The 23,735-nt window shown below is 28.9% G+C and overlaps 2 protein-coding genes across 8 annotated transcripts in view; both read left to right on the top strand.

The window, feature by feature from the left end:
• Positions 1 to 119: 119 nt before the first annotated feature.
• Positions 120 to 18,806, top strand: LOC107453873 (proteasome alpha3 subunit). The gene is made up of 8 exons (XM_016070908.3): positions 120 to 371; positions 3,984 to 4,026; positions 5,272 to 5,434; positions 6,547 to 6,624; positions 12,191 to 12,279; positions 14,359 to 14,489; positions 15,893 to 16,016; positions 18,548 to 18,806. The coding sequence occupies exons 1-8, from the start codon at positions 369 to 371 to the stop codon at positions 18,700 to 18,702; spliced, it is 786 nt and encodes a 261-aa protein (XP_015926394.1). The 5' UTR covers positions 120 to 368; the 3' UTR covers positions 18,703 to 18,806.
• Positions 18,807 to 22,954: 4,148 nt separating this feature from the next.
• LOC107454046 (rho guanine nucleotide exchange factor 18) overlaps positions 22,955 to 23,735 on the top strand; it is a 254,780-nt gene continuing 253,999 nt past the window's right edge. For 3 of the 7 annotated variants that reach the window (XM_043048256.2, XM_043048255.2, XM_043048250.2), the window contains exon 1: positions 22,964 to 23,211. The gene's annotated coding sequence lies outside the window, so the exon portion shown is untranslated. Of the gene's footprint in view, positions 23,505 to 23,735 lie in introns of all 7 variants that reach the window. The other 4 variants (XM_043048253.2, XM_043048251.2, XM_043048252.2 and 1 more) reach the window with 4 other exon arrangements.

Genomic DNA, 23,735 nt, shown 5'->3' with positions numbered 1-23,735 from the left:
ATGCATTAAATATATATTAAAAATAATTTTTTAAATGTTTTTTCTGTTAAATTTTCCAAATATTCATTATAATAAAACTTTTTTTACAGTTAACTGTAAATTTCATATCGGAATGAGTGCTGTTCATATATTCAGATGAATTAATCTCAAGCAACTCATTGACAATCTAATATATCAAACGTTTTAAACTTTACGTATGAAAACTCGAAAAATCAGTTGTTAAAAACCGACATTTTATTCGGAACTGATCCCATACAAAAATTTGTTGATCCTCTCGTGAGTAAGCAAAATATCAAATAAATTTCAGGATAGAAGCCAGTTTTCTGTTCTCTTTTCGTCAAATTCACTTAGATTTGTAGATTTTAATCATGGTAAGTGACAATAATGAAGGAGTTTTTGTGATTAATGACATATCTTCGTTTTTTGTGTATTTTGAAAGATAACTAGAGTGCATAAATTTATTCACTAATAGTTTCCCTCATGTTGCGCCCGGCTTTATTCAGTTCTATTTAAATTTTAACTATTTACAATTAAATTTATATTAATTTAAAGCAGTTTATAAGCATGCTAAATAGTATTTCAATTGCAAATAATATCTCCTTGCTATTTTTCTAATTTAATATTTGACACATCTCCCTTAAAGGTAAACATGTTATACTGATCACTATTTTCTTTTATGTATAATATAATTTATGTTTATAGAAAAAAATTTAAATGTTTATATATCAGCAGAATCTGTAAATATCGATATGTTGCAATTTTATAGGTTTATGATAAGATATTTTTCAATGCTATTGTTTTGCTTATAAAGAATACTATTTCTATGTCGGTATCTGATCACAAAAGCTGCTGTCGCCAAGAATCTAAAGAATTTTTGTTATTACTTAATTTTTGTTGGAAAACAAAATATGTAATTGGCTGAGGGGGGGGGGCAAGCTATTTGTTATGATCTTCGAGTTCGTCCTCTTCTGTTACCCATAACTTTTTCAGGGCTGGAACAGCTGCTCGAATCGCTCCAAAATGAAATTTCTGCACCAGTTTGCTCCAAAATACTGTTTGTTTTTTTTCCAAAATTGCTCTAAACTGTATTGTTATTTGAGAGCCAAAAGTGCTACTTTGGCGAGAAATTTGTGTGCAAAAATTAGTTTTATGGCTCCAAAACAGAAGCAATTTTCGTTTTTATTCTAAATGTCTCCTTTAGGAGAGTTCCTACTACCCATCACTTGGAGTGCATTAAAAATTTAATATACTAAATTATGGATTTCACTTGTTATAAGAATGTATTAAGCATTGGAATTGTAAATGCTGTGTTAAAAGGGTTGACAAAGAAATCTAAATGTAGGATTTACTATAAAATTAGTGCAAATAGATCACATTCAAAAGTAATGCCTTAAAATTTGACAAACAAGTATAGTAATAATATCGTATTGAAAAAAAAATTAGTGGAAGTAGCCGAAAAAAATAATTGTAAATCAGAAAATTTCTTTGAAATCAGGAGTGTCAAAAAGTTATTTTCCAGTAAATTCTAAGCAAATACACTAGGGAACTGATTATTCGGAACGATCGGGACCATCGCTATTCCGGATAACTGATTTTTCCGGTTTTCTGAATTGCTACAAAAAGCCGTTTTTTTCATTGTTAAACCCAACTAAAGGAAATAATCTTAAAAAGAAGAAAAAACGATGAAGTAATACACTAATGATTATTTTCAAAATGTTGGTAAGGTAAACATCTTTCAAAAAAGAAAGAAAAATCCTAAAATCTTATGAGTAAGAAAAAAAAAAATTTTTAAATGGCGGGAAAATTTATCAAATTCCTTCCGGTTTTCTGATTTCCGGATAACGGGTTCCGTACTGTAGTCGTTGCTCCAATCCGAAATTTGGGTGTCTTGATAACATTGTGCATCATATGTAATTAAAAATATGAGAAACCACAGAAATATGTAAGAACAAGATCAGAAAATGATGTGTATTTATAATAATATTGTCACAAATTCAGCCGTTCAAAAAGTGATAACTGAAAATAAAAAATTGTATATTATAATAACATCATATTAGCAATATCGTAATTTGAAAAACCATGTTAACAGCAAATAGGGAGGTGCGTCCTGCAATCCCCTTTTAGGATTTACTCTGCATTGATAATTTTATTTCTTATGTTGGTATGTTTTTTATTGGTATGTAAATTTTTTCAGTTATGGAATTTCTATTAGTTAAGCATTAACCATCATTTTAATTAAATTATAGTCATTTCTATTTTTTCAAATATTTTAAGGTAAACATCAGTGGTGTTTACTATATTATAGTAGCTCTATTTCATGTAAAAAGGAGTTTATTGCTTTGTTAATATATTAGAATTCTTTAGTTTCTTAAATATTTTTTAATTTTTAGTTGTTATAACTGGTAAACTGAATTATCAGTTTGAATGTGGTAGCAAAGGCGGGTGTAGTGATAATAGTAAAATAATTTATTTGAGGCCATGTGTTTTATTTATTTATTTGGATTCGCATGTTTTATTTATACATTTTTCGACAGTTTTATACATGGATTTCTAAAAGCTTTTAAAAATCCTGATATTTATGAAATGAAACTATTAAGGATCATGAATAGTGGAATGCTGAATCAAAAATTTGAGTAATATGGAAAAAAAGGGATTTTTTTTCTTCTCAGATGATTGTTAAAAACATAGACTAGAATAGGGGGAAGGAATATCGTTTGAGCTGAATTCTCAGACCAATTTTTTTTTAAGTATAAAAGAATGTCATCATAATTTAAAAGCTAAAAATATTGTTTACACTCAAAATTAATTTGTTGCTACTAGTGGCTGTGTTTCACAAGCCCTACTTATCACTGTTTTTTTAGATATAGCTACCTACAGGAGGTGCATCATCCTGAAATATTAGATATTTATTGTTAGATAAATGAGTACTGTAAGGGGGTTTTCTTGGTTTGATCAATTGTATGGAAATTTTAAATCTTTCTCCTTTTGTTTCGTGAAACCAGTTTTTGGTGACATGACATTTTTATGCCTTCAACTTACATCAGCGATGTCATGAACTATGAATGTATTTGTTTTGTTTTTTTCATTTGCTGTTGGTAAGTTAGGCATTAGTCATGACATCCTTTCTTATCTGCAGTGCAACAGTACTTAAGCCTGAGTTGAAGATGGCTATGGGCATCAATATGCCAATTATTATGCATTACTTTTTGCAATTAGTCTTTTTCTTGTTGTCTAAACTGTAAATAGTCTTTCCATGAATTGTCTAATGAGCAGTAAATGTATGTAATTTGTATTTAATTGAAATTGAGCTCATTTTATTTTAACTTAAAAGTAATTAGATCATATGTATAAAAAAGTGATAATGCCAAAAGAATAATACTCAAACTGTATTGATATTTTATAGTTTATATTTTGAAATCAAATTTTTAAGAGATGATTATAGACATTCTATGTGATGTAGACAGTCTATTAGGTTATTAGACATTCTGATTTTTAAATCATNTGCCAAAAGAATAATACTCAAACTGTATTGATATTTTATAGTTTATATTTTGAAATCAAATTTTTAAGAGATGATTATAGACATTCTATTAGGTTATTAGACATTCTGATTTTTAAATCATAACAAATGATTTTTCGTGTGGTAATTAGAAATGTGAAGCCAGAAACATCTTACTCTTGAGTATAAGCATCTAAAAAACATGAATTCTTTAAATTTTGGCACCTTTTCAAATTTAATTGAGAAATTTTCTGTGATTTTGACTAAACCGAAAAAATAATTTTTATTTTTTGAGGAGGCACTCTTTAAGTCTTTATTATTTTAAGTTAAATTTATAAATGATCTTTTCCTTGAAAGGTTTGAAATTTTATTTCATAAGGAAACTTAATTTTGATTTTTATATATGATTATAATTTGTTGTGATTATTTAGATGGAAAAAAAAATTTTTTTTTATTGGAAATAAAGAGCATTCTTATATTTTAGGCTCGGCGTTATGATTCTAGAACAACAATCTTCTCACCTGAAGGTAAAGAAGAAATTTCTTACTGTTTTATAATCAGAACTTTGATTTTTCTGAAATGTTCTACTTTTCTGTGCTGCATTTTGCATTTGTACTAAGATCTTGCGTTGTATACTTGTTTTAGCTTATTGAGTTTTATAATTTTTTGGATTACTTCTCAGAAAATAATCTCATTACTTAATGCTAGAGTGTTGTGTTGCCTATTTACCTATGAGTAATATTGTCAAAGTATGTGAATCATTTATTTGAATTATGCAATATTCATGTTTAAATTAAATATTTTATGTTAAAAATTCAACTATAATTGATATTTACAAATAAAATTCCTAGTTATACTCTAATTTTTTTCTAACTAAATAAATTTTAGTTATAAGATTATTTACTGATAATTAAAAAAGGAAAAAAAAACTCTTAAAATAACTGAAGTTAAGTAGTTAAAAAAGCTCACTTTTTTATTAATAATATTTATCATTTTATTTTCACCATTAACCATTTGTTGAACCCCCGTGGCAGAATCGCAGCGACACGGCGACATTGTCGCAGAACGTTACAGAGTTCTTGCAGAAAGATTTTTCTTTTGAAAAGTAAAAAAAATTTGTTTTCTTTTATACAGAAATTTACATGCAATCTTTGAATCATACATAATTACGCATTTGACTCGCTCAATTTACGCCGATATTATTGTAAATCGAAGTAATGTTTCGATTGAATTTTCGGCAGTTATTGATATTAATTTTTACATGTTTTTAAAATATCCCTATATATTTCAAACAATATGGAAAATTCGAATCATGCATTTGAGTATTTAATTTTTAAGGCAATAATTCTATCAAATTTTTAGCAGTTATTGCTATTAATTTCTCCATAGATTTTAAATCCGATATTCTTTATAGAGTGATTTCGTCGTGGATCTTTTTTCCGGCAACGCATTGCAGGTTTTTAAATTATTTTTTTAATGTGATGATCAATTACAAAATGCAAAGAGGGAAATAAATAGTGTGGTTCCCCCCCCCCCCAAAAATGCGAGGATATCACCCCTAATATTAGAATAAAAATTATTACGTGTTCAATTTTAAAAAAGTTTTAGTTTTTGTTATTTTAAATTAGTAACATATATGTTTGTTATGATTAAAAGTAGCTTGAAGAAAGATATTAGTGCTAGAGAGTTTTGTCGCAGATAGCTTGAAAAAATTCTGCCATAGGGTGTTGAACTATGTATTATTTTAAATTATTTTATTTTCCATATTTCAGGAAGATTATATCAAGTTGAATATGCTATGGAAGCTATTGGTCATGCTGGAACATGCTTGGGAATTTTGGCTAATGATGGAATAGTTCTTGCTGCTGAACGTCGTAATACTAATAAACTATTAGATGAAGTTTTCAATTCAGAAAAAATTTACAGACTGCACAAGTAAAAATTTTAATTTAATTTTTGCTACTTTTAATTTTTGTTTATGCTTGAACTCATTCTAGAATCTTTTTTAAAAGTGTATGAAATTCAAAATCAAATATTTATTTCTAAAAGGCAATGTGTTACTATTTATAATTATGATGATGATAAAAAAATTCAAACAGAAACTCACAAAAGTTCTTCATGTGCAAATCAAAACTAAATTGTTTTGCTGACTATATATGAACCATTTATAAAATTTCTTACTCTAATTTTTCACTTTTTGAATTTTAAAAATAAAAAAATCTTAAACCTAACCTGCATTATTCTTTTTGATATTTAGAGTTTTCTTTTAACTCTTCTAGAAGATTGTTTATTTTCACTTTTATTGTTAACCAAGTCTTCCCTTGTTAACAGTTTCAAATGTGGCAAAAAAGTGAAAATTAGTTTTCATATTAATTCATTTCTAAAAAATGACCTGAAGTGTCACCATAAGTGAGATTTAGGTCACTTATGGTGAACAATAATATCAGATTTTTTTTTTTTTTAACCAAAGTTTTTATAAATTATATGTATTTAGCTGATATTATTTACATATAACTAAAATGCATGATGTTTATAACTAAACTGACTAAAATTATTATTATATAGCTATTAACAATATAATCTCTGCCTAAATAAAATCATATTTAGTTTTATTCAACACTTTCGTAAATTTGTAAAGGCCAGAACCAAATTGTCAGTTTGATATCAAATGAAGGAAAAAAGTAATGAAGACCAGGAAATATCAATAATTCAAAATTATTCTCAGTATATTAAGTTTTAACATTACTTGTATTTAAATAAGTATAAAACTAAATAAGCATAATTTAAATGTGTTTATTAAACAGCAAATTGTTTTGCATACAGCTGACGGAAAATTATGATTTAAAAGTTTTACAACAAGACCAGTACTTTTGAGTGCAGTTATATTACTTAAAAAAAATATAGTGATTTAAATCATACCACACAATGTGAGAAATATCTTTGAATTTTGTATCATGCAGTTATGTTTTAAACTAAGTAATTTCAAAATTTCCCTTTTATTTAGTAATTTTTTTCATTAACACTTTGTCTCTTCTCATTTTTTTTAGTGATATGTGTTGTAGTGTTGCTGGTATTACTTCTGATGCTAATGTCTTGACTAATGAGTTGCGGCAAATTGCTCAAAGGTATGTTAAATTGTTTACTTTTTTAAGCTATGATCAATTTAGATTTGATCCTTTTCAAACATTAGTGTTGGCAAAGAAATTTAGATTAAATAATCCATGACATTTTCAAAAACTTAACTTTAGACCTATCTAAAGAAGGAACTTATTGCTTTATTCAAAAACCCGGGAAATCAGGAGACCTACGAATGTTTTTCACCACAATAAAGGAGCCACACTTTATCTATTGCTCTTGACTTGCAAATACTGTGGCATCTTAATTTATAACAATTCAATTCTATCATGAAATATTATTTTTTTTTAACCCCTTTAGTATAAAGGAAAACTTATATACAAATATTTTTAAATTTTGAAATTATATTCTTTCAAAAATTATCTTAATGTTGCATAGAGAGAACATTCTTTTATTTGAGAAAAAAAAATGTTTTAAATATTCAAGTTAAAATCTTTTTTGAAGTTATGTAAATATCCAAATAAAAAAATTAAAAACTGTTGCAAGAGATGCCCCCAAAGAGTAAAAAATCTCATTCCATTGAGTTTTATTTATTTATTTATTTTTTTTTTATCTTGACTAGGACTGGGCGATATTAGAAATTATATATCGTGATATATCGTCAGTTTTGCATCGCGATATAGCGATGTATCGCGATATAGTATTTTTGAATTTCATTTACTTTAAGGCACAGAAAGTCAGATTTCTATCAAGACTTCATACGCATATTGATTTAAATCAATTTATAAATTTGAAAATATATATGTTTTGCTAAAGAAAGATATTAAATAAATTGACTAAGATGTACAAATCTTACTTAAAATATTTATTGAAAAAATGTGTGTAGATACAGAATGAAATATTTGCACTTCTTTATCGTTTATAAGGTATAAGCAGTCTTAATTTAAGTTAACCCCTAAAACACCCTTAATGAAAAAAAATATTGTTATTAAACAAAAGCTGATTTTAAAATTTCAAAATATATTTTAATTAAAATAAAAGTTAGATTGACTAAAAGCCGAAGTTTAAAATTAAAAATGTTCGAATTTTAAACTAAAAAGTAAACATAAGATTTGTAATAATTTCTTAAAATTTTCGTTCTCTGAAAGATTTCTCAGTTTAAAAATAAAAAGGGAATTTTATAAAGATATCTAGCTGAAATTATTGAAAGAAAATTTAAAAAATTAAAAAAAAAGTTTGTTAAGAAATTCATTATACACTTAAAACAAAGTGTTAAAAAAATTTTTTTTTTTTTAAAAAAAGAAACTTTTTTTAACAAATCAATATTTGCTTGTACTATTATGCGTAAATAATTACAGAATTATTAAGTTCGATCGTAATGTTCAAATTCTTAATGAAGAAGTAAACACAAGTTTTGTTATATTTTCTAAAAATGATCACGCAAATAACAAAAGATTTCTTAGTTTAAAAATAAAAAAATAAATAAAAGTGAAATTTATCAATATATTTACCTAACAGCATAGGAACAAAATTTAAAAAATAAGTTCGTTAAAAAATTATTTGTATGCTTAAAACAAAGAGCTAAATAAATTTTAAAAAAAAAATGCTTCTTAAACACTATTTTTATTATTATTTCATATAAATAATTAAATTAAATTAAATAATGACCGAATTATGAACGAAAAACAAAGTAAGGCAAAGTTTCTTAATTAAATTCTTAAAAATAAAAACAAAAGAATTGTGATATTCGGTAATATATTTAGCTAATTAACTAATAATATAAAACGAAAATTAAAAAAAAATAATGATTTTACTCTCTAATAAAACGAAGTAGTAATTTAAAAAAAAAAAAAAAAGAAATGAATAAAATTCGCAAACTTTTCAAATTCTTTTGAACAAATAAAGTTTATTGACTTATGTCCAAAAAATAAGTTTTGTTTTAACTTTATTTCTAAAAATAAAAACAACTCAAGATTTATAAATTTAAAATCAGTAATAGAAGCCCATTAAATTATTAGAAGTTTTATCCGAAAGGTTTTTAATAAATTAAAAGAAAGTAAAAAAATAACCTAACAAATTTATTTACTTTGTAATTTAATTCCTTATGGGTGCCTTAAATTAGATTTCCGATAATTTTCACATTTAAAAATATAAAAAAAGTTTTGTCAGAAAATAAATAAAAAACTTACCTAATTAATGAAGAAACTTTTCTTTATAAATTCTTTTCAATAATAGATTGCGTTCAGAACAAGGTTACGACGGCGATCACGAAGTTAATCCCATTGAAAATAATCTACAAGAAACGATTTCAAATCGCGAAGGTGCGAAAACGAACATGTGATATAACGATATAAGGTCTCAAAAGTGATTCTGATTCTACCGCTCATCAGTCAAGGCCGTCTCAACATAACGAAACAATATCGTCTTCCACAGCGCGAGTTGGCATCGGAACGTAAGAGAAAGTCCTTGCGTGTATCGCTATATCGTTATATCGTCTTCTTCACTCGACGGCTTAAATCACATTTCTGATGTATCGCTTGGAATGAAAGTTGCTGTATCGGTTTGCCGATATAGGCGTTAAATCGATATGTCGCGATATATCGATTTATAGCCCAGTCCTAATCTTGACTAATTCATTATCGCAACTAATTTGTTTTAAAAAAGTATCAGATAGTGAGAGAGAAAATGTTAAAAGAAAAAATTCGTTGAGCCATGCGTCGCATCAATCATGACATTTTGCAGTAAATGGAATAATATATTCTTTTAGATGAACAGAAAAGATTATAAGAACAGAAAAATGAAGAAATACTTGTTTTTCAAAGGTGTGGTTAGTTTCCCTTATGGCATTTATTTCTAAATATAGCTTAAATGATTGGTAACATTCAAAGCTGAGCTAGTGTGCATTTTAGAACATGAAAATATGTTAGAGCACAGACCAGCTACAATGATTTATTAGTCAAGAATTAATGCTGGGCTTTTAATAAATAGGGTTTTAACTAATCAGATGAATGACCAAATCAATTATTGGAAAGAAGTATTGAAAAGAATTGTAAAAGTAATAATAAAGTTTATGCTATTACCTGGTCTTGCATTCTTTAGAGATGATCAAACAATTGGATCGCAGCTTAATGGAAATTATTTGGAAACTTAAAGTTAACTATTAAGTAAACTCGACCATTGTCTTGCTGGACTTATAAAACATTATGGGAATACGAGCAAAGGACATGCATCCTATTTATTTATCAGCTTTGATTTGTAATTAGTTTATATTGATTATGGGATGTAAAGTAATAAACAAAATAATGGCAGAACTAAAGAAAGCAAAATATTTTTCAGTAAGTGTTGATTCAACACCTAATATTTCCTACATAGATTGGCTGATATTTGTCATCCGATATGTGAGCAACAGAATTTCAGTGGAACGTTTTTTGGATTTTATTCCAATTGAAAGGCATAAATCTGAGTACTTGTCTGATATTGTATATTTTTTCAAGGACAAAGACATAAATATAAGTGATTGTTATAGACAAACATATAATAACTCACCAAATATGGTTAACATATTTGGTGATACTATGCCTAAGCACATAGCTTAAACTTAATTGGTGCACAAGTTGTGGGATGTGTTGTAGAGGATTATTTACAAATTTTATAGAAACTTAACTCTTTTTTTTTCTCCTGTTCTCATCAGTGGATTGCCTTAAGAGAATGCTTAGAATCTGAACTAGTCATAAAATATCCATCAGATACTTTAATATCCATCAAATAATAAGTGGTCCGTCCATCCATGCTCAGTTACAATAAAGTTATGACCATTCTTCAAATTTTCGAAAAGAACAAATAAGAGCTTCTCAAAACTAGAATAGATGCTTGTGGCCGTTTAAGGAAATTGAAGCCGTTAAAAAATATTTTGTTGGGATATGTTATGAAGAATAAATCACATTTTAATAAGCAAACAGAAAAAAAGCCTTTTTCTTGATAGTTTGAAATTGATTGAATCCTCGATTGCTTCTGCGAGTGAACGGAGAGAGAATCTCTGCTTTTGAAACCATTTCCTAGGAAAATTTCCTGATTTTAAATATAAAGATGAGACGAAGCGTAAGTTTTTATGGTTGAGGTCCAGAAGACATTATATTACATGGTAGCAAAAGATTTAAAATTAAAGTTTATCTCCCAGTAATTGTCACATTCATTAACCAATAAACTCTTGTTCAGTGGTGTGTAAACCAATAACTGGCTTGTTCTGATCTTTTTCAAATTGCAATTTTTTAAAGTACCAGATATTACTGCTTCACTATAATAATTTTTGAAGATTATATGCTAATGATGTAAATGAAAAATAACTAGCACTGAATAAGTTATGCCAACTAGACTTAGATGATATGTATAAAATAGTACAAAATAATTATCTCAGAGACACCTTCCAAATATTGACATTTCACTTCAAATTTTTTTTTTTGTTAATCATGATTACCAATTGCAGTATCCAACATTCATTCTCAGACTAAAATTAATGAAATATGAGCTAAGAAATAGTATGACTTAAGAATGTTAGTCATTTGTCAATCATGAGCATTAAATAGGGTGTCTAGCAGTAAATTGATTTTAATGATGTGAAAAAAGACTTCACCTCTCAAAAAGTGTGAAAGGTTTTGCTAACATAAACTTTATATGCAAATAATGTATTAAGCTTTTATAATGATTTATTTGTTTTTCATTCTGAAAATAAAATTATTTTTAAAAATTATTAAAACTAAGAAAAAAATTCTGAAATTATTCGTAAAGGTTCCCCAAATAAAGATAGGCCCAGGGCCCCTAAAAACATTAAAACTGCTCTGGTGATGACTGGTTGTTTCCTAATGTTGCTGGTTGTTTCATAATGTTGCATGTAATTATATTTGCTATTAAAAGTATGTTTCAAATTTTAAAAAAGATTAGTTGTCATTTTATTCGTCTGGCATTTAGAGTCCTAGGTTGAAAAAAATAGTGTTTCTTTTCTTCATTTTAAAACTTTTTTTTTCTTGCAAATTTGTAGTAACAAGATATTTTTTAGTACAATTTGGTATTATGTAAAAGATGTGTAAGCCAATTTTAGCATATTCTTTTTAAAAAATAAAAAAATAAGGCGTTTTTCTATGTTTTTTTAATAGGAAGACAATAGCCTCTTGCAAAAACAAGTTCTTAAAGATACCAAAGATTTTCCAATAAGACCTGCTTGCTGAATATTAATTACATATTTTTTGCCCTCTTAATTGGAGAAGAAAGTGAAAGATAAAAATTTTTAACTCTTTCATTAACAAAGATAAAAAATTTGAGGTAGACTAAAAAGGAAAAAAAAGTCCTTCATTGTATGATAGATTTCGTACTCCAATTTTGAGCTTCAAATATAATTATGAAACATCTGGGTTATGATTTTTAAGTAGATTTTTATATTTTATTTAATATCTGTTGCTTGCCAATTATTATTACTTTTCAAATCCAGTTCTCAACTAGTTTGTGTTATATTATGTGTATGTTAAGCTGTTTTCTTTTGACACAATTTTTAATTTTTGAGAATTTCAGAGTTTCATTTGGCATCAAAAACTAAAATATTCTTTTGTTATTAATTATATCTAGATACTTACTTCAGTATGGTGAATCTATCCCCTGTGAGCGATTAGTTAGTTGGTTGTGTGATTTGAAGCAGGCATATACTCAATATGGAGGTAATCTATCTATATGTATTTTTCTAATTTAAAATCTTCAGAACTTATCTAAAGTGCTTTAATGTTTGTAGAGCCACTTTCAATCAATCTTTATGATTGAATTTATATTAATAGTTAATTAATCTATTACAGAAAATTAGATTTCTTTATACTTTACATAGGTCTTATTAATATGATTCTAATATCTCAATATTATTAGTGTATAGTACTTAGATATAGTATATATTATTAATCAGGCTTTAAAATTAACAGTGATCTGATGATCCAGGAGCACTAAAATTTGACTTGGACCACCATAAAGTAGATTATCAATGTAAAGAAATGAAATGCTGTTTCGATCTGTGTTTTTTACACAAAATAGCATATTTCACCAAAATCGTAACCATTACACATTCTCTGTATTGTAATTTTTCATTTTAATTTACTTTATTGACATTTAAAAAAAAGAGAGAGAAGATTCCTAAACGGCTATTGAAAATGTAAACAGACTTGTAACATCTTTTTGAGTTACTGGTCCTTTGGACTAGTGATTAGGTTTTCTTAATTTCTACCCCGAATAATATTGTTTAATGTAATATTTCCGCAGCATTTAAAAATAAACTTTGTCAAGGTGTGTCAATTCATGTTACTGTAATCTTAGAAGCAAAAAAGAAATGTTTATAAGCTTAAGTACTTTTCCTTTGAAGGAAGTAATATAGTGATTGCGTGCCTTTTGATTGTGTATTTCTTCAATCTGCTCTAAGTGTTCCTAAACAAGCATTTTTTTCCCCAATGAAAAAAATTTCCTTAAACCGATACCAGTCTTGATGCAATAACTAATGTGGTTTTTTTTTTCTCTGTTTTCATTTTATTGAGTGTATAATAGTGTGAAATAATAAACTAGTTCAGGCTTATATTTTATTACATGCCTCAATCATTTGCTGAAATCTTTTAAAATAAATCCTTCTCATTTCTGCATGTTTAATTATGCTGAAACATTGGAATATTCAGATTTCGGAAAAGTATGCTGTATTACTCTCTCTAAGCTAACAATGAGAAAATTAATAACTGTAAAGTACAATGAAGCAAACTTATAATGATTTTGGTTACAATTATAGTTTATTTTTTAATTTACTCATTTATATTGGTTTCTTTCTAACTCAGACTTGAAAGTAATAAACTACAGTGGAGCATCGTTTATACGACGATCACTTATACGACGTTTACATTTATACGACGTTTTAGTGTGGTCCCGAATCATTCCTATTCATTTTAATGTAAAAATATATCGTTTATACGACGCACAGAATCGGTTATACGTCGATTCTTAGATTTTGTTCTTTATTTAATTTTTTATTTTTTCTTGTGTATTTTAAAAAAGGGCGGAATTTGCCAACATGAATGATACAGAAAAGGGTGCCAACAAGAATGCTTGGATGACGACCGTAATTTTTACTAGATGACTGAAAAAACTAGATAATGTTATGAAGAGGAAAAAACGAAAAATTTTGCTATTCATCGACCAATGTCCAGCGCACCCATCGATACTAATTATTTTGGAAAATGTGAAAGCTCTCTTTTTTCCTGCAAATTGCACAAGTGCGCTTCAGCCATTAGATTTGGCAGTGATAAGAAATTTAAAATTGCATCATAGAAAGCAGTAAGTTCAACTCGCTATTCAAAGCATTGTAGAGACTAATAGCAAGAAAATATAATTAAAGGTAACATACATTCAAATTGCTCACTGCAATTTTTCTTCTTTGGTTATTTGTTTGTTTTGCTTTGTCTAATTTAGAAATTTATGTAAATCAACACGTTAAACATTAAAATTAACTGAAAACAGAGTTAGTTTCAGTTTTAGAAGTAAAAATCGATTATACGACGTTATCGTTTATACGACGTTTTTCGGTGGTCCCTTCGGCGTCGTATAAGCGATGCTCCACTGTACTTACATACAGGTGATTTTTGTGATTCTACAAAAAGTTAATTTGGGAAAATAGTTTTGTGCAAATTTTATAATTGTTTGTTCTTTTCCTGAATGTATTTTCAATTTTTTTTATATGATTCTTTAAATCATTTACATTAAGTTTACACTTTCAGGCAAACGACCTTTTGGCGTGTCCATTTTGTACATGGGGTGGGACAAGCATTATGGTTTCCAACTATATCAGTCTGATCCTAGTGGTAACTATGGTGGATGGAAAGCTACTTGTATTGGTAATAATAGTGCTGTAAGTATTACAGTATATATCTCTTCATGTGTAAAGCTAAGAATTGGAAATTGCATGAATTATATAATTTATTTATTTACATACTGTTTAACTTAACATTACTTGGAAAGAAAAAAAAATATTGTTAGGTGATTTATAAAAATAATATGCAATTCTTCAATAGAACACTTGAAAATAATAAGTGCTTGTGATATTGCATTTTTGAACAAAGGGATTTTATGTTACAGTTGTAACATAAAATCCCTCTTTTACTCTTTTAGTCCCCACATTTACTCTTTTCAGTTGTTGCAGATCTTGCCACTTACTTGGTTTTTAGTTTATAAATTCACTTTATTTCCTTTTTATACTAGCAATTAACTCTCAATGTTGCATTTACAGTATAAAGATTATGAAAGCAGATTGGAAAGAAATTTATCATTAAAAGTGTTATTTAATTTCTGCTACAACAAATTATCTTATTGAGTTGGCACTTTTTCATTTTTACTTTTAAGAAATATAAATAATTTCTAGTTACTGTTCTTGGTATCTTTAGAAGCTTCTTTTTAGCCTGCATTTCCCATTAAACTGGCACTTAAAAGATTCAGAGTAAAATGTCATTAACAGTGACCTTTCTTGCGCTTCAATTTATTTTGTGTGCTGAATTTCATTGCAGTCATATGAAAAACATCGAGGCATACACGAAACAAGCAATCATTCGTTTTTATGCATATAAATGGGTCGGTCTTTACAGATACTGTTCTCAAATTTAAAGTTTTTGGTATAATTGATTAGATTGTTGTCACTCTTAGTAAAGAAAAATACTGTGAAAGGCTGTTTGACAATATGAACAGAAGAAATATGCAGATAAATGAAATATTTAGATCTTGCTATAGAAGGGTATATGATAATAGGGAAAAGATATTTAGAAAATTTGGCATATGAACTATTTGACTAAGACCAGCAGGCTAAATGAATCCTGATGGATAAAAAAATTTAAATTCTGCTAATTACTTTTGAATGTTCGATACACAAAATTTTTATTTCACTGAATTTAAGTTACGTGTGATACTATACAATATTTACATATTTCGTAATTTATTGTTCCATGTTTTACGTGCAGACTATCTGCTCATTTTCTTATTTTTATTCAAATGCAAACCATTTTAAATGTTGAATACTTTTTATTTAGTTCAATAATATACTAAAATATAAATTTTACTCGTTTTTTTATTTATTTATTTTAAATATTTAGTGTATGCATAAAAGAGATTGGAAGAATAAATGCCAAAAGCTTATAAAAGGATAAATACTAGTCTTTATTGAATTATTCTATCAATATTATTAAATCAATATTTCTTGTTTACATATACCCAAGCTCCATATTTTGGGACATTAAATTTAATATGAAATATATTATATTTTAGGCTGCTGTATCTATTTTGAAGCAGGAGTACAAGGAAAATGAAACTTCTCTTGCAGATGCTTTAGCCTTAGCTGTGAAAGTGCTTAGTAAAACTTTGGACATGACTAAGTTAACTGCAGATAAGTGTAAGTGTTTAGGGTGTTTTTATAATAACATTGTTCATTTCAAAGAGTCATTTTCTTTTAGCGAAAGTAGTCTGTTATTCATTACTTTATCATTAGTCTGGTTTTATAGGTTTCTTAAAATGATATTTGAAATTTTATTCTCATCTAGATAGCATGAAAAAATTTTTTAATCCTTCATAAAGGAAAGGAGAACATAACCATATCGAACTGGAAAAAACAATCATTAAAAATAAAATTATTAAATTTCCTAAAGATCATTATAAAGTTATTAGAACAAAGGTTTTAATCACAAATTTAATGACTATTAATGTGCTCCAATATTAAAATTTATATACTTGTAAATTAAAGTAATTTATGAATTTTCCTTTTTTTTTCTAATTTGAATTTATTAATGTATGTAGTTCTCAATAGTATATAATTTGTGTGTCTTCCTTCATCTCCCAATCCCTTCTGAACATACGTAAAAAAGTATTCTACTTTTTCATTCTCTCTGGTTGGTTTGTCTGTACATATATTTGAAAATTGGAAGCAAGTATTAAGTAAGTTGAAATACTTGGTTAACATCCCGGGAGACAATAAAAAAAAATTTTTAACAAGTTAAAAAAATTTATAAAAAGATGGAATGAACTGACGTACATGGCAGCTTAATCAGGAAGATTTTGCCATGCAGTTAATGCAGCAGCAGTTTTTGTTGGTTAGTGGCATATAACCCAACCTACGCCCCCTTACTGCTCCTGGATAAAAATGATTATGCAAGGGAGAGAAGATGCTAATCAGATGCAGCTGAAATATTGAAGTTTAGAAAGACTACATAACTAAGTCTTCCTGATAAAGCTGTCATGCATTTTTGTGCATTCCATTTTATTATTGTATTGTTAACATTCTTTAGAGTTCCCAGGTATTTTCAATCTAGTATTTAATCTTATTTTACATTTGCTTCTAATATTTTATTTTAGTTATAGCATGCGACTTAGCACTGTTTCACTTTGATTTTTTTTTTTTTAATTTTATTGTCTATTTCTGCAAATATGTATATAAACCAACACAAAAGCAATATATATTACTTATGTACTCATACAAATGAAATAGATTTTTATCATTAACTGCATGTAATTTGCAGTTGATATCCAGCTGTTTAGTTCTTCAAAATTGCTGCATGTCTCCTATCAAAAAGTAGTTATGTATTTAGGATTCAATTTATAGAGTTTGTAGCATATGAAATTTAGAGGGATTGTATTCGTCACATTCTCAGTTGTGTCTATAAAATTGAAGTTCAGCTTAGTTTATGCTTCCCCTGGCTTATAAAGTTCTCAGCCTACCACTTTTACCAATTTAATTTTCGTCAATATAACTGTATCATTTAACTTATACAGGGTTATAAATTAAGCATTGACAGTTATGTATTCTAGTTCAAAAGCGCTATAACCGGAAAATTCTCTACTAGTAAACTTGACTGAAGTGCAGTGTTATAAAACCTAAGTATCTCCTTTGTGAGCAGGAACATATTTAGGTTGTTTTCTGTAAGAAAGTGTAACACTGAATAGGTTGAAGTAATTATCTTAACCTACTGCAAATATAAAAATTCCAGCTAATAAACTTGTTGTTGATAGTTATGCAAAGTGCAAAAAAATATTCTATATGTAAATAATAGTTTTAATTCTGACCGGATTTCTCAAAAAATTCAGTAATAATTAACGGAATCTGAAGAAAAATACCTCTTATATTAATTGGCTCTATTTCAAACATTGATAGCATTGGTGCAAAAGGGTAATCAACCAATTTTCTAAAGCTAAGTAACTGATTTAAATAGATAATGAGTATTTTGAAATATCTCCCAAAAAAAAGTTCTTATTGCACCTCTTTTTTTATTTTCTCACCTTTCAATTGTTTAACATTCCCTCTGAGCTTCAGTGTGGGCAATGATAATAACATAAAAACAGAGAAAGAAAAATGAATAGATGTGGAAGAAATTTTTGTTTTTATATGATTTATCTTATTTATTTTAAAGTAAGGACTTTTAAGTTAAATTACAATTACATGTGAAACATGAAAATAAAACAGCCTATCAAAAACTACTTTTTGTTACAGAGCAAAATTTTATGTAAGATACTGTCTAATTTCCTGTGAAACATGGTACTAACCACTAGAGTACGTTTATATGTCTATAGTTTTGATGTGAATGGTGTAATTCTAAGTCTGAGAGAGATTACAAAAAAATTGTTGCTATAGATCTTTGTCGACGCTCAGGTAAAAATGAACTCACTCAATAAACAGAAAGAAGTGGACTGTAGGTTTGCACAATATTTATTTGGAAGAGAGCTTTTTTTAGCTCTTTGCGGCTCTCCTTCCACACACACACTCTCTCTCTCTGCATGTTTTTCTAGATGGCGCTACAAAACTATGTGGATACAATCTTATTATTTCATGTTATTTATTTATTACTTTGCAAAAAAATTTTCAATTTATATTAAAATTTCCTTATCACTGCTTAAAAATTATGTATTACAACTATGGAATCAACTTTTTTTTAGTGGAGATGGCAACACTTACTCGGGACGACAACAAAACAAAAATTCGAATAATGCCCTCTGCTGAAGTTGAAATGCTAATCAAAAAGCATGAGGAAGAAGAAGCTAGAAATGAAGCTGCTAAAAAGGAAAAGGAACGTGAAAAATCTAAAAGCTAAGAGGATTCTAGAAACGAAGAAATAAGGAAACATTGTTTTTGTATTTAACTTTATGTATCTGTTTCTTTAGTGTTTTGTAATAAAAAAAGTGTTATTTTGCACTACACGATGACTTATCTATTTCATTCATTATCTGAAATTAGTTTCTAAATTCGTTTCACAGTGAAAATCAAATTTAAAGAATGAATTTTTTTATGATAGAAATTTATATTAATTTTTGCATTTATATAATTTGGAGCGTGATATCAAAATATTAACTCTACTTAAAGTATTAATTTTTTGTTAAAAAAAATGTAAAGAAATAATTAATTTTATCTTGATTAAACACAATTGTTATTTTGATCATATGTGAGATTTTTGCGAAGCATTTAAGTAAGTATTTTCATGATATAGATAGTTCGGGGGGGGGGGAATCTCCACTACTTCATGTAGGTCTAAGACTGAATTTTACTAAGCATTTCTGTTCATGTAAGTAATATAAATTTTTCAAAATGGTTGATTCAGCATAGCTTTATGAATAATTCTTTAAAACAATATTTCTGTTTAATGTTTATGATTTCAAATTTGTTCAGACGTAGTGGCTCAAGAAATAGAGCACCCGCTTGCCTATGAGGTGACCCAAGTTTGAATCCCAGCGATAACTAGAATTCGAATTCCGTACCGACCACAGTGCTGACGTAAAAAAGAAACCTTAGTGGTAGGCGAATGGGTTAAAGTCCCCTTGCCGTCAGACTAACTGTGTGAGGTTGTAACACAAATGTGAGGAAATGTAACACAAATTAGTTCCATCAAAAAGTCCTCCACATATGCAAATTTCTCCCAATATATGATCCAAGAGTTCTCTTGTCTTCTGGATAGGGTTCAAAAAATGACGAGGCTACGAAGTTGGATATTGCTAGTCGTAAACTCAAAATTGAGTCGGCCGTTCATTGACAGTAATAAAATACATTTGTATTTCATTATATATATAACTTTCCCCGGATTTTTATCTTCAAAAAATAATTAAGTGACTTTTATGTCTTGCGTGCTGAGTATAGCTCACATCACTCCTTCCCCTTTTTCAGCAAATTGCAAAACCTCTCCCTCGTTAGGAGCTTACGTAATGTTTTAACGGTCCATTAATGAGAAGTGCATTGTTGTTCTGATCAGCAAAATAAGATTACATTTGACTGACGTTCATACAAACGTTGTCTGGCGTTGCCTTTATCAAGATTTTGTTTTACCGAATAATGTTTGCTCCGCACGGAAAACTGAAGCAATAAGAGCTGACTTTATTTTTATGCAGTTAATGTTTTCATTCCTACATCCAAATACGGAGCTGTGTTCAGTAGTCGGAAGTAGCAAAACCACTGTTCTTACTACTTTTTTTCATTGATTGTAACGATTTCTAGCAACTACTCTTCTCTTCATGTTAGTTTAGTAAAGAAATGAAGTTCAAACGCAACAAATTTTTCTAATCTGATTAGTACAAATCTTAATAATTATATTGTGATTGAGACAAGTGGAAACAATAATTTTTTATTCGCGTGTGAACTTTGCCAAAGTTGTTGGCTAATCTTCAAATGCGATTGTACAGTGCGTAAACGCAACACTCTGAATAAATTTTGATCGGATTTTCACGTACGTCTTGATGATTCGAGGAGCTAACCTTATATTCTACTTAATTATAGCACAGGATATTTGAAGTTACGAAATTAGACACAAAAGCGTACTTTCTCTGAATAAGCATACTTTTTTTCGGTGATTTCCTAACCCTCAATCTGAAAAATATGGTTCCAATGTCCCGCAGTGGACTGATCGTTAAGACACGGTTCCCAGCAGATCACCGAAGTCAAGCATCACTGACTACGGTCAGTGTGCGGGTGGGTGATCACTTGGATCAGCCTGCGTAGGGACCGAGGGTGTGTGGTATTGGTCCTCGTTAAGCTGTTCTACCGCAAAGTGCTCGACTTCGCGTGCAGGTCGTCGGGCTACCGAAGCGGGGGTGCCATCCCCTCCGCAGAGGATCAAAATTGTGATGGCATGTCTTCGGATCATCCTCAGGGATATTTCCCAGACCGTCGCCAATAGTCCATTGTGCAGCTCTAGTGCGACGTAAATGAACAACAACATATGGTTCCAATAATTATTAAAGCAAAATTAATTATACTCTTTACATTATTTCGCCGTATCTCAAAAACTAATTATGCAAATTAAAATTTTTATGCTTATAATTATAAAATTCGTTTGTTTTTCAAAGATAATTTCATTCAAAACATAATTTTTAATAATTAATTATTTTTTTTTTAATGATAATCAAAAAAATTTTGACTTCCAAGGTAAATTTTTTTTTTTTACCTCAATTTAAAGAATATAATTTTTGAAAATTTAAACGAAATCGGTCGAATAGTTCTCCAGGAATCAAATTTTTAATTATGCGTCTTTTTGAAATTCGATAACTCCGAAACTATTCGAACAATTTCGCTCAAATTTTGAATAGTCATTTAAAATTACCTTCTTTAAAATGATATTTCTGTGAATCAGGATCTTTTTGTGTCGATTTTGAAAGATTTTGTGTGACGCCATCAGTGTTGGAGGGGTGACGATTTCCCCATCTCGTCAAACGAGATTATACATTTCCTCCTGGGATCCCGCTGTGAACAGTGTCGGAAAAATACGCTTCATAGTAGAACATCGAAGTCAAGCATCACTGGCTTCCTGTCAAGGAGTGGGTGGGTGACCACATTGATCAGCTTGCGTAACGTAAGGACCGAAGTTGCGGTTCTTGTTAATCTGTTTTACGGTAAAGTGCTCGACTTCACGCGCAGATTGTCGGGTTTCCAAAGCAGGGCAGCCATTCCTTAAAAAGAGGATTAAATGAGTGAAGCTAAGTCTTCGGATCAGGATAATCCTCAGTTATGTTTCCCAGACCGTTATTAATAGCTCATTGTACAGCAAAGGTATAAAATACTTCTATTATTCTTAGTACTACTACTATTTCACCAAGAAAACAAGTAAGGGATGTCATTTATCGAACATAAGACAGAGTGCACGCTTTGATTTTCGAGAAATAGCGATGCATGGATCCACGTAGTCTATCACTAAGTGTATTCTAGTGTATTAGTGTAGTGTGGTTCTAGTGCGATGTAGGTTAGCTACTTAATTTACTTCACACTACAGCTGCACAAGGACTATTGGTGAAGGTCTGGGAAATACCCCGGAGGATGATCCGAAGACATGCCATCACAATTTTTATTGTGAGATCACTTCCTTAATTTAGACATAGATCTGAAGGGGAAGAAATTTTTTTCCAGACCCTGTGTCTATGGTGCTGCTCAGTGACTCATCACAGGACTGTGGGGATTTAATTTTAGATTATGCCAACCTTCATCTTTGTTTATTGACAGGGATATTTTATTTACTTCACCGGAATTTTTTTCTTTCTTTGAGCAGTATATTTTTTTTAAGAAAATAAGCTGTTTTAATGTGGATCATCCATCAATAACAAGTTCATATCACGTCCACAGGTCACCACTGAGGGGAATTATAAATGTTAGCCTTCATCTATCAAAAGGTACCTCAAGATAGAATCAAGTTAACATGTTGTTGTTGTTGCTAATTCCCATCTGGTAGACCAGATCAATAAATCCGTTGACATTTAGGAAGTCCGAAATTAAAAGGGGAGAGGAATGAATGTCGTTCCAATCCAGCCCTAAACAGTTCAAGGTGTGCTCAGGTGATGCCTGGTTTTGTTGGCATTTAGGGCAAAGAGGAAAGATCTTTTGATTAGCAGAAAATGTGAGACTTTTCAGTGTCCACTGGCCAGTCGGGATAAGCAAGTGTTGGTCTGCCTGTCACCGGGAGGAGATAGAGAGAGTCCTGGTCTTTTTAAGTTAACATGTCTTATATACTAGTGATTCGGTATTTAGTATTTATAGTGGTAGTTACGTCCCAGAACCTTCAGCAGATTTGACGAATGCATGATTGGTCTTAGAGTTGTTGAGGATCGAAACCTCCGGCCCGGAGCCTGACTCTCTAACCACTGAACCAACGATGATATTAAAGTTCATTCCTTAAACAAAATTCTAGAAATGGATCTGAGACTGGCTGTTGAATTTTACTGTCAATTTGAATCTTTTACACAGTGTTTCGAACCTTATATCTCAATCATATCAAATAATTTGTCAGACAGCATATCACTTTTTATAGAGGTTCCGAGATTTTTCAAAATGCTTTCTCTTACTTCTAGCCAATCATAGCAGGGAATTGAAGACGTCAATGTAAACAGAAAACTTCACCTTTTTGAAAGTTTCTGATTGGTGAATATAGTATTGTTGTGACTGCTTCGTGAATCCTGTCAGGTGAACAACAATGTTTTTGTTGCTGAAATTAAAAATGTTAATTTTTATGTAATTTTCCCTACTGGTTATGATTTTAACTACGAAAAAATGATCGTCTAATTTGAGTTAAATTATTAAAATCGTGCTTTTTTTCGAAAAAAAATCGTGTCTGAGAATATAAATAAATTAGGTAACTATGCAAATTTTAAACAAAATATGTGACGGTATGTTAATCTTATGTAAGTTTATAAGAATGTAGAATTGTTTCTCTTGAAGATTAGTTAGAAAATTTCTTTATTTGCCATTTATATAATTCCGACTTTTCTTTCCATGATATAAAAGTTAATGAATTCTGCTTTTTAATGAAAAGTATTGTATGGGTGCATCAAGATTTAGTTTTTTTTTTGATTATTAAAAATGGATCGAGACATTACCAGTTTTTTAACACTGACGAATGTATGGTTCTATGATGCTTCATTAAAGGTTTTTATTTATATAGTGATCATGCTTTTCTTCTATTAAATATTATTATTATACATATTATGTTTAATGTATGTTTAATGTTATGTTTAATGTAATTTACTTGCTTACCTGTTTTCTTTCTTAGCATTTGGTGATAATTAGTTCTTTGAAAATAAATTATTTTATTTTTATAGATTGTTAAATTTGTAAACAGAATATGCCATTCCGATAACTTTATATTTATTAAGTAGA

Source organism: Parasteatoda tepidariorum, chromosome 5, assembly GCF_043381705.1.
Source record: "Parasteatoda tepidariorum isolate YZ-2023 chromosome 5, CAS_Ptep_4.0, whole genome shotgun sequence".
In the NCBI taxonomy this organism is placed as follows: domain Eukaryota; kingdom Metazoa; phylum Arthropoda; class Arachnida; order Araneae; family Theridiidae; genus Parasteatoda; species Parasteatoda tepidariorum.
This window is presented reverse-complemented; position numbering and strand designations above follow the sequence as displayed.